General features: G+C 35.8%; 1 protein-coding gene across 7 annotated transcripts in view; it reads right to left on the bottom strand.

Annotated features, from left to right (window-relative positions):
• CSMD1 (CUB and Sushi multiple domains 1) overlaps nucleotides 1-16,098 on the bottom strand; it is a 1,150,295-nt gene that overhangs the window by 197,661 nt on the left and 936,536 nt on the right. For all 7 annotated transcript variants that reach the window (XM_048078081.2, XM_048078083.2, XM_048078082.2 and 4 more), the window contains 3 exons: nucleotides 6,740-6,931; nucleotides 5,868-6,006; nucleotides 2,420-2,607 (listed from right to left, as the gene is read on the bottom strand). In XM_048078081.2, coding sequence (XP_047934038.1) covers nucleotides 2,420-2,607; nucleotides 5,868-6,006; nucleotides 6,740-6,931 — 519 coding nt within the window. The remainder of the gene's footprint in view (nucleotides 1-2,419; nucleotides 2,608-5,867; nucleotides 6,007-6,739; nucleotides 6,932-16,098) is intronic.

Genomic DNA, 16,098 nt, shown 5'->3' with positions numbered 1-16,098 from the left:
AATAAAGCATGTATTTTAATGAAACACTCAAGGGAAATTATCAGAAAGTGAAACTTGGTGTCAATAAGCAGAAATGCAAATAATTTTTATATAAAATATTAAATAGCATAATTATAGTATTGAATTACTAGGCACAAACTTCATATTGAACATAACTTTTCAAAATATGCTGTTCCATTCATATATATATTTTTATATTTCATTTAACTTACAGTTGCATAGAGGTACATATACCAGCATATGCTGAGAACAGAAAATAAAGCTAAAATGTAATTACTTAGTGTAGTTGAACATTTGTAGAGATCATCTTTTATCTCCTTATTAAGTTCTGCTCAACTTCCCATTTTTTTCCTTGCAGGCCAACATCCCAAACTAATGGTTTTCCCTTATTTTATTTTATTTTTATTATTTTTTCAGATAGGAATGAAGAGACTACATTTTGATAATTGAAATGACAATTACTTTGTGAAGAAAAGCCATGCCAACATGCAGAATAATGTGTGATGCCGGACGAAAGATGCAGAATAAATATAAGAATGATGTAATAGTTCTTTTAAACCTCCCTCTACTTCTTTGACATAATAACTCTATTCTCTCTTGATATTTTTGTTCTTACAGTCTTGTATTGGGTTTATGTGGCAATGCTTTGGTAGCAGGGGGCTGCAGCGGTGGCCTCTGTGAGCAGAGCCCAGCAGCTGCCATGTGTCAGATCAGAGCCAGCTCCAGCTGGCTCCAAAATGGACCTGCTGCTGGCCAGAGCTGAGCCAGGGAGCGACGCTGGGTAGGCCTCTGGGAGAGCTGATTGAAGAAAGGGAAGAAAAAAACCTTCTGCACAACAGCAGCTGGGAGGGTGAGGAGTGAGAAGCAGCCCTGCAAGGTCAGTGCAGGAGGGCAGGAGATGCTCCAGGCACACAGCAGCAGTTCCCCTGCGGCCTGTGGAGAGGCCCCTGGTGGAGCAGGCTGTCCCCCTGCAGCCCATGGGTCCCACACGGAGCAGATCTCCACGCTGCAGCCCGTGGAGGAGCCCCCGGTGGAGCAGGTGGATGTGGCCTGGAGGAGGCTGCGGCCCATGGAGAGCCCCCGCAGGAGCAGGCCCCGGGCCGGAGCTGCAGCCCGTGGAGAGGAGCCCACGCAGGAGCAGGGGGTCTGGGGGGAGCTGCCGCCCGTGGGGGACCCGTGCTGGAGCAGTTTGCTCCTGGGGGATGGACCCCGTGGTACGGAGCCATGTGGGAGCAGTTCCTGAAGAGCTGCTGCCTGTGGGCAGCCCCTGCAGGCTCAGTTCGGGAAGGACGGCATCCCGTGGGAGGGACCGCACATGGAGCAGGGGCAGAGTGACCGTGAAGGATCGGTGGAGACAAAGCGTTAGGGACTGACCGCAGCCCCCATTCCCTGTTCCCTTGTGCTGCTCAGGGGAGGAGGTAGAAGAGGGTGGATGTGGGGAGGGTGTTTTTAGTTTCTTTCCTTTCTTTCTCATTGCTCTAGGTCGTTAGTAATAGGTAATAAATTACATTAGTCTCCCTACGTTAAGTCTGTTTTGCCCATGACGATAACAGGTGAGTGATCTCCCTGTCCTTATCTCAACCCTTGAGCCCTTTGCATATTTTCTCCCCCTTTCACTTTGAAGTAGGGGAGTGAGAAAGTGGTCCTAGTGGGACTCAGCTGCCCAGCTGAGTAAAACCATCACAATTCTTTACATGTACGTTATGTTGTTTACTTCCATTACTTCCATTGTCAAGAATAAGAAGCTGAGGCTGCAACTCTGCTTCTGAGAAACAGCTTGATAAATCTGAGCAGAGATGACAATCAAGCCAGAGACAGCATCTGGACCAGAAAACAAACCATCTTTTAAAGTGTGTGTGGATGTGTGTGTATCTTTAATAAAAAAAAAATATAACCCATTCTCTGGTTAGTAATATATAACATTAGCCCCCTCCTTCCCCCCACCTTTTCTCTCCTTTTCTCCCCTGAAAACAAAAATGCAAAGGGTCTCCTGCAGTAGTAATTCAGAAATGTGTATGTAGATTCAACAACAAAGTGGAAGAGAAAATGTACTGGTATGTATCAGCAAGGAAGGATCAGCAGTCACGTATTCTAATTGGGTGAGACAATTCCATTATTGTACAATTCCTTTGCAAATGCTACTTTTGATGTGTATCTTCTATTGTTTCTATTGTTACTTTTTTTTTTTTCTGGAAGATGAAAATGTGCATAAGTAATGTGAAAGAGATTTCATGAAAGAGGATTTCTGTGTTACTCAACACATTTACAGAAAATAGTTTTTAAAACCTACATTGATGTAAAGGAGTACCTGCCAGTTCAGTGTGAATACATCTAGAAGTAAATAGATATGAGTCTCAATAAACCCTAAGTAACATTTTTTCCTTTTATATTTTTCCACAGATTATGGTGAGAACGATACCTTTATAGTCAATAGCAAATCCTGACATTCCAACAGAAGCATCACTGCGAAAAGCCAGAAACAGACTGTTACCACTGCTCTCTATTCTTTCAGGAGCCTGTGAGCCTTGAAAACTGCCAATTAGAGGACTGTTGGAATCTTCCCCTTCATAAATATGTAGAAAATCATAACTGGGTTCCATATTGAAACTGAAAATAAAGGAAAAAGAGAATTAAGTCTTAATTTCTTTTTCATGAATTAAACGCGACTATGACTGTGGCTGCCAATCTTCTGCCTAACACATTTTCTTCTCCAGAAATAAAAGTATTTTAAAACATGAACATTTACGAGCTTTAGATGGAGTTCTCCTTACCACTGAAACAAACACCTTCAGCTTTCTGTAAGATCTACTAGAAGGCCATTGTGTAGGCTCTGTCTACAGTAAATGAAAATGAAGCATACACTCCCACCTATCTTAAACACTCTTCCCAAGATGGGATGAATCACAACTAGCTTAAATTAAAAGTCAAGCTTTTAGTTCACTAAACTACATGATATTAATTCCACCCATTATAAACAGAAAGTCACCACCTGAGAAACAAGATGCTTTCATGTGGACAGATCTCTGTCCTGGAGCTTGTCTTTGTTCATACCCAAATTATATCAGAGAATTATGATAAATTACAATGAGTAATTAATATTCTTACCACTCACTAAACCACCTACGTCATATTTTATGACATGTATATACTTATACAACACAATTATGAAGATAAAACAAATAGGCTGTCCTTCAGAGGAAGATAATTGAAATGAGTTCTGAGACAATATAAAGATAAAACCATGGGCTTTTATACTGTAAATGTATACAGAGGTGGATAGAAAGGAAGTATTAGGAACACTGAGAAAAACATCTGAAAAGTAAAACTACATTAAAAAAGCAGACTTAAGTGGATATTTTTCTTTCTAATTGCCTTTGTAAGATGAAAAAGTAAATAAATATTTTGCTTTGTTGCAAGTATGGTGGTCAGATTTGTGTTTGTCTTTCTATTATATCAGTTAGTACTGTTATACACAAGATATTCCAAATCATGTAGGACAAAAAGGGACAATAGCTGAGAAATCATCATCACACATTTAACGGTTTGCTAAGTAATATCAAACGCAAGTGGCTTCACATAATAAAAAATATGTTACGCCCTATTTCCAAGAGGTATGAGAAGCCAGAAAAAAATGTTTTGAAACTCTAGCTAAGACAGAGATTTTTTAGTTGGAGTTAGAAGACTGGAAAGAAATAGCAATCTATAGGCTAGGAACAAATAGCACAATACAAATTGTGCTATTCTATTCTACAGGGCAATATTTTTCAATCTTTCTATAGCCAACACATATTTGACAAAATATATTGCATCCCTGTGTTCTTGATCCACATTCTCATCCTATCACACTGCTGTCTTCTCAAAGCCAATTCCTTGAGAATAGTACAGGACTTAGCTGTAGTATACTGCCTGAGAATGAAAATGTTAAATAAAATGAAGAGAAACCAGTATGTTAAGAAAGTAGATTTTGCAGATGTCAAAGAAAAATCAAAAAAGTTATTGTAAGGATTGCAGAGAGAGATATTTCAGCACTTCCATTTCATATAAATCAGGGGGGATGTTGTGATAGTGCATTAAGTTATTCGGGTTCCAACATTAAATATATTTGTAGAACTGTCTCAATTTAATTATCTAGTACAAAGTTAACAACATGTACTCAAATACTTTTTCATTAAATATGAATCTGTATTACTTTTATGGTTCATTTATACTGCAAATATAATATCTGTTAAAAAGGAAAAGTAGCTAAAGCTTTCAATTTTATCTGTTCAATAACCATATATATAAGTATATACAAATAATAGTGATAATAATGTTGTTTTTTCCCTCCTCATTAAGATGTATTACATTTTTTTTCAGCTTTCTGAAAATATTTACAAGATTAACAATGCCACAACCTAGAGTTTAAAATACCCTATATCACCATCAGCCATGAGGAGGATGAGAATATTCCAAGAATATTCTGTGACGTCAGACAGTTTGGTAAAACTTGGGAAGCAACTGCATAATCTTTTCTTTCAGATTTCTTTCAGAATTCTTTTCTTTCAGATTTCTACGGAAGATTACTGTCTTGAAATCAGAATATCAAAATAAGGAAAGACTTTGGATGCCCACTGTGTACTACTAGACTACAATTTTTTGTAAAATGTACTGGAACTGTAACATGAACTGAAAATTCCAACACATTACTCAGAGTTGCATTCCTTAAAACAGAATTTACAAACAAATTGAAATACTGAGTAACTCTACGTTTCTTTCATCTTACTTGAAATGAAGCATTTGAGCTGATTATTTAGGCAGTCCAAGACATATACTGCTTATCATGAGGTATTTTCAAAAGTGTAATTAGTGGGCAACTAATGTCGTTCCTTAATGCTACTTGAAGAAATACCCAAAGAACAGAATATTCATATTATTGATTATATAATTTTCAGGTCTCTCAGGTTTGATTATTTCATTTATGTCATTGCAATATTTTATTAGAAGGCACACTGCAGTCAACCAATAAAGATTTTTTTTTTAAAAGGGTGCAAAATTTACACAACAAAATTATCAACATCCCATTATCTTTTTCTAAAATAATCATAATTGATCTCCACATTGCTGAAGCAGAAATGTCATCATTAGCTTAACAATAAAGTTCAGGATACAGAACCAAAGGAAGAAAAAATTGTGCACTTTCATCCATACATACAGCAGCCAAGATGATCATACAGGCCTGATTCAAATAGAAATTATAAACTGGACACGAGTATGACTATATGAACTTCAATTTATGTTAAAAATGTATACAACGGATATAGGTTGATGATGGTATGTTGAGTAAATAACATTTCTTTAAAACAATGAGCCAACGTTATCTAAACATCATTTATCTCTTGAATGAGTGGACTAAAATATTACTTTTTTTTTCTTTTTAACTTTTTTTTTTCTTTTCTGCACCTATGCTCTCTAAGCAAATTGTATTTAACATGTATTTGTAAAAACCTTTAAAGGACTTATAGACAGAGCTTCCAGTACAGTTCAAGTCTCTGCTGTACAGTTAAAAAAAAAATGTAAATCAAGCATTTCTACAAATTAACGCTCTTTTTTTTTTTTCTTTTTTTTTTCTTTTTTTTTTTTATTTCATAGGTCACAGAATTATTTTTTTTTTGCTCTGGTATATTTGACATCAAAAGTAACATATAACTTGTCACTTTTCTTTTTCTGTTAAAACTTTTCTGTTATTTTGAAGCAATGATACAGCACATATTATTTGTACACTCCAGGTCTCATACATGAAATATAATTAGAAGCTTTAAGAAATAACAGATGATGAGAAGTGACATTTAAAATCCCATTAAACAGAGACATTCATCTAGAACTTGTACCTTTTGAATATCAAGGCAATGACAAAGTCGGGGTTTACTTTTATTCTCCAGTCACATTCTTTCCCAGGAGGATATGCCTGTGGATAGTTAGGTGATAAAATAACTCCTGCTGGGCCTGTCAGGTTTCCTCCACATGCAGCTGTCACAATGTAAAAAGAAATGGGAATATGGTCACATGTTAAATTTACAAGTGTTTGTTAGCTGTTAAATAGGAGTAAATAAACATTTGAACATTCCCACTTATATTTTCTAAAAATAAAATATGCTCTCTTCATATTCAAAAGAAGCACAAGAAAAGCTCTTCCTAAAAGAACAAAATATTAAGTCAAATAGGAATTCCTGTATATTGTTGCTGTTACTTAATCCCATCTTTATGAAATTGGAGTATTTATTATATACTGGAAGAGGAGAAGCATTACACTAACCAAAGGAGAAGTGTTGTTACTGGACCTGGTGCTCATCAATGTGCATGAACTCATGAAAGAGGTTAAGACTGGAGGCAGTCTGGGCAGCAACAAACATGCCCTGGTTGAGTTTGTGATCTCAAGTAATATGGGCCTGGCAAAGAGCAAAGTCAAGACCTTGAACTTTAGAAGAGTGAACTTACAGCTGTTTCAATAGTTAGTTCCTCTTAATTATTTCTGTCAGACATTGTCAATTTCAAACATTCATAAAGTTTAAAGAATAGAGTGAGAAAATGACATCCAAAAATAGTGTTATTCTTAAGAATGTGGTTGTTGGTGACCATAAGTATGAAATAACTGGTTTCTACAGAGAGCATTACTCCAGTATTAGCATCATATGCCCACCAGTTGAACAAGAAATATGATATGTATTAATTTTAAACAGAGAATAACATTTCAGCTAATTACCTATGCATGTAGGAGGATCCGGTTGCCAGAAGAATCGGTTATTCAGTTGTACACATGTAATTTTAGCTTGTCCTTGAAGTTGATAGCCAGGGTCACATTGAAAGGTGGTTGTATCCCCAGGCTCCCTGCTGTCTCCATATCTAGTGCCATTTTGTGGTGTCCCAGGATCATTACAGGTTGATGCAATAGAAGCTGTTAGGGAATCATGAAATAACAGCTTTAAGATGCAGATAATAAACATCTTTATTTAAAAGCACAATATTTTTACAAGTGCATTCCAAACAAGGCAATAGTATTTACTTATTAGTTAACACAGGAATGCTTTTTGATTCTCTTTTTCTATGAGAATTTGCCCACTGAGATACATCATGATTATGTTGGCTTCCTGCCAGTTTTCTTAATATGAAATATGGCCTGAGAGGAAATAAACACAAGCTTTTCTTCTTCTTCTTCTTTTTTTTTTTTTGTTTTTTTTTTTTTTCATTTGTTAATACACCAAAAGAGCTAGTAACTCATTTTCTCATTTTAATGTTCCAGTTATCAAAGCAAATTTCTTTATGCACTTTGATGCCTTTTTACACAACAGGGTAAGTAACACAATGTAAATGATGTTGTTTTATAGTCTTAATATTCTTCAGCATGCAAATGCTGTTTGCCCAGCTGGCTGAATCAAATAGCAGTTTTATGTAGCCCTGTATTTCCCTTTTCAGTGGCAAGCAACAACTTTCTCAGAGTATGCTAAAACTCAGTCTAAGCAAAACATCTCTCATATGTTCAATCTCTTCAGTTTGTATATAGATTTTGCTTTTGTCCTTGTTTTGGCTGGGACAGAGTTAATTTTCCTCCTAGTAGCTGGTTTGTTGCTGGGTTTTGGATTTAAAATAATGCTGATAACACACCGATGTATTAGTTGTTGCAGAGCAGTGTTTACACAGATCCAAGGACTTTTCAGCTCCTCCTGATGCCCTGCCAGCGAGGAGGCTGGGGGTGCATAAGGACCTGGAGGGGACACAGCCAGGGGACTCTAGATTGCTCCACACAACCATGTCCTTTTTAAGGAACTTTGCACAACTGTGAACAGGTAGGCCTAAAACCTAGCGTCACAATTGGTATTGGTGGGCATCTACAGGTAAGACCCTCTACCATTTTCACCGTCTTCGTTTAGTTAAGTTTAAACTTTGTGAACCCAGATCAAAGACATTTTAAAAATCTACTCCCCCACATCCTTCTGGTCATCTGTACCAGAAGGTATAATCCTTGAAAACTGTGAAATATCAACAATAATTTGTTGTCTTTTTTTTTTTTCCTAATATAAACTAGGTGTATTTTCTTGCATGCGAACACATCAGACAGTTGATTCAGTCTTAAACTGATTCACAGCCACCTCAACTCTAAATTTGATGTCCTTTCAAGGTGTAATTTTGTTCTGATTATCAGACCAGTAAGGACGATTCAGAGATAAAATGATGTAAATTATTGAAAGTGTATATGCCATTGTTAAAACTGTTTTTTACTACTTTCTTGATTCGTAAGCTAATATTATAATTACCTATCATATCTGGCTGCACATTCTCCTACACTCTAGGAAAGCAGTGACTATGTCTTTCAGTATTTTCAGCAGTATGTAGCACATCAAGCACTTAAGTTATAGGAAAGTACTACAAATTACAGGTCAAAAACACTAGGAACATAAATGTAATTATATTATGCTTCATGTATGGCTTCTATTACTACAAAGAGAGGTGCAAAGCCTCTTCCAAACTACATTGTATTAAATGACTCTGAGAAAAATCCTGGCCTTTCTTTTTCACATTTTTTTTCTCATCTCTGGAACTCCTTTAAGCAAACACACATACAGAGCCAAAGTACAAAATGAAATGCTATGACTGTTACACAATAGTAATATGTATAGGGTATCCATATAATTGGAATTAGACTGAGGCTTTCTTTGCAACATGAACAAATACATTAACACAAACAAAATTATAAACACGGAAGCACTGAAGAAAAATAGTTTGTGGGCAGTTTGCTGCCACTGAGAATTGGCAGTCGTTTTTTCGAGGTTTGGTCTCCTGTAACAATCATTGCCAATTGTTTATGCTGGAATGAGAACAAATTGAGAATCTTTATTATCAGAATTAACTTGCAAGTCAGGGCCAAAAAAAATGGCCAGTAAAACAAGTGAAAGAGAAATAGAAAGGAATATGTCTGCAGGCAATGGATTCCAGCTCTAGATTTCCACTGACCACAACGTAGTACACACATGGACATTTGCACACTGACACATAAATTTAGTGATCGTCATCTAAAACTGCATTACATCTCAAATTTACATCTCAAATCCATTTTCTTTAGGAAAGAATTAGAATTTACTTTGGTTGCATTATTAAATTATTTTTTTTCTTCATTTTCTGAAGGATTTGAAGCACTTTTTAAAATCAAGGAATCAAAGAATATACCTCTTATAAATGATGTAAGTTAGTAGTCAGTCCATGCTTCCTGCTCTGTTTATTTGATTGTTTTTTTATTTCCTTTTTTGTTTTCCTGTTTAAATCCCAGTAAACATTATTATTTCATTAAAATGATTTTTTTAACTCATTCCCAGAAGAAAAGATAAAAAAGCTGCTGATAAAAAAAAAAAATACCACCACAATGCAACCTTTGTGACCAGAATGTAAAAAGAATCTATTTTCTGTATTAATGGCTGCATTTACTCCTTCCACCCACACCAAGACCACTACAAAAAACAAAACAAAACAAAAAAACAGCAACAGCAATTAAACATTTAAAAAACTGAAACAGTTACCAAGTTGTACAAATGGAAAATTCTTTTTTTTTTCAACCCTGAAAAAAAAATAATTTTTGTGGGTTTAGTGTTTTTAGCCCTTTAAAATCAAAAACGTCAGTTGATAATGGCCCAATAAGAAAATAAAAATCTTAGTGAAAAATACTTGCAATAAAACCCGTAATTTGTATTGACCTGAGGTGATCTTTTGAAATAATGAAATTATCTACAATTTTGTTTTCAATGTGCTCTAGTTCTAAATTTGTGTTCTAAATTTGCAGTAGAGAGAAAGGTTGAAAAACGAATGAGCAAGATGAGAAACAAACCGAAAAGGAAGAAAAGGTGAACCTTATTAAAATGGTTTTATGCGTACTCTAGCAAATATGTAGCCACTTGGACAAATCACAAAAATTGTAAAACATCCCTATATTAAAATTCATGGATTATGATAACTAACATACTACAAATACAGGACTGTTTATCATTTTATTATTTGTTATTTCTTGACTTTGTTTCCACTCCAAAGTAACACACCTTATACACCTTGAGCTCATTCCTATTTCTAATTTAAGGAAAAGACAATGGCAGTGTTGGGTGTGTTTTTTGTTGTATTTTTTTGGACAGTGGGAGACTTTTCCACCAGAATTTATAAGCATCAATTCAAGAACTAAAGTAATGGCTATTACTGCTAATGAGTACTGTGTAAGCACTCCCCAGGCACCACACTGACAATTTACCTGACTTCCCATATTAGTGTAGTTTACTAGATGTATACTTGGCCACAAGGGAAGGAAAGCGTGGCTATGACCTCAGAGAAGTTATTTACTATTTGACAGACAAAAACAGCTCAAAAAAAATGGATCACTAGTGCCTATCTGTTAAAGAAGCAAAATTCTTTTAAGTATATAAGCATAAGACAATCTCATTAGTTAGCTTTTTTTTCAATAAATCTTTGACTACCTTCATTTTTCATTAAAAGGTTATGCAAAATAATACCTCAGCAATCAACAATTATTCACATTTCAACCGTGTCAAGTATATACCAGTCATGAAGGACTGATGCCTTTTAAAATTTATTTTCACTGTTAGTCCCCATTTCTCACATAGAAAGTTCTAAATTTAAAAAATAACCAGGCATTTAATAAGCACCAAAACACTCTTTACACTTTTGTTCTTGCAGCTTCAGAAGTTATTTTCTGTATTTGAAAACAGCAACCTTTTCATCATGCCAAATACACTTGATCCTAATTAAACAAAACATCAGACATTTAAGCACTGATGTGTCATCTAGCAAAGTGAACATTTAGACAGACTGTCAACTTTTCAACGTTTCATCTCATTTCTAAGTTGTTTTACTTCACAAGATTCCCAAGAGTGTAACTGCTTGAAAATTACAAATCTGTTCTCACTTTACTTGGTATTGTGAAAATATCTAAAGAGTATAGATGTTATATGCATTAATAAGCAATCCAGACATTAAGAATCACTAGCTCTTCTGTTATCTATCTCATTTAATAACAGGCTTTTTTCTTCTCAGTTCACATACTAATATATAGCCATGCAATTAATATCCATCATACATACTTATGGGAAATGGCATGTTCATTCTGTGATGTGACAATGCCATATAAAATTGTAAAAAACGTGAGGAATTCAGAGACTTGAAGCTGAACACAATTAGAATCATAGAATCATAGGATCATATAGGTTGGAAAAGACCTTCCATAAAGTCCAAATGTTAGGGCTGACCTACTGCGTCCCATCACTAAACCATGTCCCTTGCCACATCCACACATCTCTTAAATACTTCTAGGGATGAGGACTCCACCACGTCCCTGGGCAGACCGTTCAAATGCCTAACTATTCTTTCTGTGAAAATTTTTTCTTGATAAAATCAAAGATCATTGATAAAAATGTTCAGCAAAACTGGCCCCCAAGACTGCGCCCTGTGGAACACCACTGGTGACGACCAGCTGCCACTGGATTGGGCACCATTCACTATGACTCTTTGAGCCCAGCTATCTAGCCAGCTCTTCACCCAGCAAACTGGACACCTCTCCAACCCATGAGTAGCCAGTTTCTTCAGGAGAACACTATGGGAAATGGTGTCAAATTAAAACATACATGATGTAAAGCAGGGAAAGCAGTAACTACATTTATGACTTAAGGATGCTAAGTCAAAACTAAGTTATGTAGTTAGACTGTTTTAGAAATGATTGAGAAGAATAAATTTTCCAACCTAAATGATTATAAAACGGCAAAACCAAGTGAGGGGATTTGACTTCCATTAACTGGCAAAGAACTCAGTTGCTGCTTCTGAGTTCTTGCATATGTTCTATGCAGTAAATTACACAATACTCCACGTTTACAGTCCCATTCTGTACAGATTTCTCCTCTCCTACTCTCTGTTTCACCTCCTCAGCATAGGACATGCTTTTGTGTACACAGTCGATGGAATCAGAAGTGCCAGAAGAACGGGCAGCTGGAAGAAAACAAAGGTGCCTAGGGAGTTTTCAGAACTCCATATGTCGGCAGCCACTGTGTTAAGCTTATCTATTTTGAATTTAATAATCTTCCAGAATGCCAATTTGGATCTTGTTTTGGATTTGGCCCCCAAACTACATTTTCTACAGTTAATTTAAAACTTCACTGAAAATCAATAGGATACTGTTTTTGAGAGTATGACCCACTGTATATATTCGTGTGTCTGTAGCTTTGTGATTAATATGTTAGACCTGTGCCTAATTTATCTTTCATCTGAAGGACACTTCATCTTTGATCAGTTTTTTTAGCCTGTAATCTGTTGTACAAGAAAAAAAAAATCATCACCTTCATCTATACTGTTTGTACTGTGCCTCTGGTAAGCCATTTGCTTCAGTGTTTTGCTGCAGACTCTTTATTTTTTCTACTCCACGTAGTAATAAAAGTAATGAAGACTTCTCAGGAATTAGGTTTGTAAACTGCAGGTGATACAGAAGCTTCATGTGTTTTGACACAAGTGCTCGCATAATAAATTTGAGAAGGATTTTGGCATATCAAAGCCAAGACATTGTACATAGGATTTGCAGCAATTTCAGACTAACAACCACTTCCATAGGTGAAAGAATAGTGTTTGGTCTCTAACAGGCGTCTTATGCAACATATGGAAATGTGCACACTAGCAACTGCAAATCAATATTAAATGTAAATGTCTTGCACTGTCCAGTACCGTAACAAAAAAAGAAACACAGATGCTAATTCCACCTGTTTTGTGAAGTCTGAAGTACAAAAGCCCACAAGTTTAAAGGAGGCAACCAAAGTGACCTACAAGCTTCATTTCTGCATAGTTCTACAGGAACCAAATGAAGAACTGCTGCCTCTTATGAGGCTGAGGATGCCTTACCAGGCTATGGATTAGATGATGGATACAAATTATTTTCTATGCTAATGAAACTGTGTTATTGTGGGCATATAATGCAACATTTATAGCACCACAGAAAGCAAAAGACTGAACTATGGAGTACAATTAGATTACAGACTTTAAAAGGGTGTCCAACTGCTTAACTACTTTAACAAGAGATGTCTAAATGCATTTTATTTTCTTTGAACTCAAAAATTAGTTAGTATATATGCACATTTAAATCTATTTTAAAATGTGGTTTTTTTTTTTGTGCTAAACCCCTTTTCTTCTCATGATGAACCCTAGCAATGAAAATTTTGTCGTTGAAATGCTTGTACTTAAATACAGTTGCTCAAACCATTAGTGAAGTAACTAAAATTTATCTCAGCAATAAATGAACAATTTACAAGTGAAGAGTACCCTAACAGTTCAAGATATGTAACACAGTTACCATAAAAATTTCTGTAAACAGACAAGTGATCAAATGGAATTACAAGCTGGACATAAGCAGATATCATTGCTTAAATAGATGTCAAATTAAGTACAATGTTATTAGGAGCTATCAAAATTAGCACCACTGCGGCTTAAGCTCTTTTCAGGGGAAGAAAGATATCAATAGATGTGTCAACATCAGAAACAGCAATTTCCAAATAACTGTTTTAATTGACTGGTTGGTATACGTTTTTTATTTTTATTGCCATAAAGGATTATTTGTGTTGTTAACAGAATGATTTATTCAGGAATGTTTACCCTGTTAGACTGTTGGAGGAGACCTGCTGTTAGGTATTATTAAAATAAAGCTGATCCTGTAAGAATGGCAATATGACTAATCACTGCCTGACAGTGGCGTTCCTATCATCTGCTATTTCTACTGGTACTTGTTAATACCAGGTAAACAAATTGTATGGTTACATAAATAAGTTCTTAGTGAAACAAGCTCCAGCTCAATAAAAGCAATGTGTAAGCATTGGATCCAAGTGCTTTCAGAAGTCTAGAGTTTAAGCAAGATTGATCTGCTTCAATATAGATGGCTAGTCTCATTTGAGATACCATACAATATCCAAGGTAACGGGCACAGGACTGAAAGATATGACCAAGGACTTATGGGTGTATGACCTTTTGGAGTGGCAGATGGACACCAGACAGGATATTCTACAGCACCTCAAAGGGAACTAGATACCTGTGATAAGGCAATTAATCACAATCTATTGCATTCTATGATTTTATTAGGACCTGAGGAAACAGCATGGAGCTGGGACAGGGAAGGGTCAGGCTGGGTGTTAGGAAAAGGTTCTTCACTGAGAGGGTGGTCGGTCTCTGGGACAGGCTCCCCAGGGCAGTGGTCACAGCACCGAGCTTGCTGGAGTTCAAGAAGCATTTGGACAATGCTTTCAGACACATGGTCTGATGTTGGGGTGGTCCTGTGTGGAGCCAGTAGTTGGATTCAACGATCCTTGTGGGTCTCTTCCAAGTCATATTCTATGATTTTATGATTCTGTAACCTTATGGTAGGATTCATATCATTGACCCTTAGATGTCTAGGATTTTGAAATTTAATGTGCATTACTGTAACTAGACTTACAGCTGATGAAAGGAAAAAAAAAAAGGAAATTTCAAAAGGAAGTTTATTGCATTTACCTTAGACACTTAGGACAAAATCAAGCCAGGTTAGAAAACTTCTTTTTAATGCTTAACTTAGATAGGAATTTTTTGCTGCTTGTAACTGTGTTTCTTTGGAAAAAGGAAGCCAAGTATGTCTATACCCTTCTTGTGTTCACTGTCTGTATCATGACAAGAAAGAGTTGGTTGACATCCCTGGCTTGTAATACGTAGTTTAAATGTATTTAACCCCTAGATTAAAGGTCAATTTTGTACAGTGAACTCCATTTTTTTGTCCTTTTACGCATGATTAAATGGTAATTAAGTTTTAATGAAAAGCATTAGGCTGATTACAATTAACATAATCATTCTTGTCAGTTCATGTCCTCATGCTCTGCATGCCGAGCTGATTGGGCAAGACAAGGCACTTTTAATAGTGTTCAAATGTCTTACGAGCTTCAGCCATTTACGTTTTTCCATTAAAAACACATCTAAGTACATACACAATCAAGAGTAAGTAATTCATAGGTGATTGTTTTCTGATCTACCTCAAACTATACTTTAACAGTGCATCTTTTTTAGACAAATGCAACAACAGCATTCTTGCTGCAAAGTATAGAAAGCAGATAATGAGCACCATTGCAGCACTGCAAAACAAATTCTCAACTGGAGGCTAGCACTTCAATGCTTTGATTTTAAACTGTTCATTTGGCCTGATACTCTTAGAGGTATATCCTCCCTGTGATGCTGTAAGTGGATGTTCATCGGCATAGACACTCATTCCAATCGCATAACAGATGCATGCCATTTAACACGCCATACTGAAGTTTCATGTGTCAGAATTCCAGATTCTTGAAGGTTTTCCAAGTCTGTGCAATTCTGCATCTGAAGTTTACTTCTTGGTTTGTAATTCATGTTTAAATACAGTATACTCATTAATAAAAGCATCACCTGAAAATCTTTTAAGTGACAGACACAGAGACTCAAAACTTGAGCAGTTACCTTCATAGACTTATAGTGAAACATCTACATCATCTGCTATTACCAGAGAAGTTTAAGCAACTTAAGACTTTTTTATTCATTCAGTTAGAAACTACTAAAGAAGTAAATTTTCAACATTCTTTGCAGCTTTGCTATAAACTGACATACAGTTTGAACACATGAATACTAAAGCATGCAAAGATCCTACATATCTGTAGTTTAATCAGTTCAAATCCTTTACAGATCAAGGCCACAGTAGTGTGCTTATTGCCTCAAGGAGACTAAACAAAGTAAGTCCTCATTTTTAGATTAAATAATTTAACATTGACTTTAACATATTCCTTAAATCCTATTTTTTACTCTACACAATCAAAAAAATAAGAAAAACATTCTGCTTGCCAAGCAGGGTGAATGAAACTTTAATATCATTTTCCCTTTACTTGAGCTGAGACATTCAGTTCTTCACCACTAACTCCAATTAATTCCAGTAAGACATACACTGCAATTGCCAGCATAATCACCGAGTGCATCCATCAGGTCTGCTAACATGACCAAATCAGTTCTTCACCCTTAAGGCATTAAATTGTTTCTTATTTACTATAAGTATCATTGAAG

Source organism: Anser cygnoides, chromosome 3 (assembly GCF_040182565.1).
Source record: "Anser cygnoides isolate HZ-2024a breed goose chromosome 3, Taihu_goose_T2T_genome, whole genome shotgun sequence".
Classification (NCBI taxonomy): Eukaryota; Metazoa; Chordata; class Aves; order Anseriformes; family Anatidae; genus Anser; species Anser cygnoides.
Note: the sequence above shows the minus strand (reverse complement) of the source record. Positions and strands in the feature narration are given on the sequence as shown.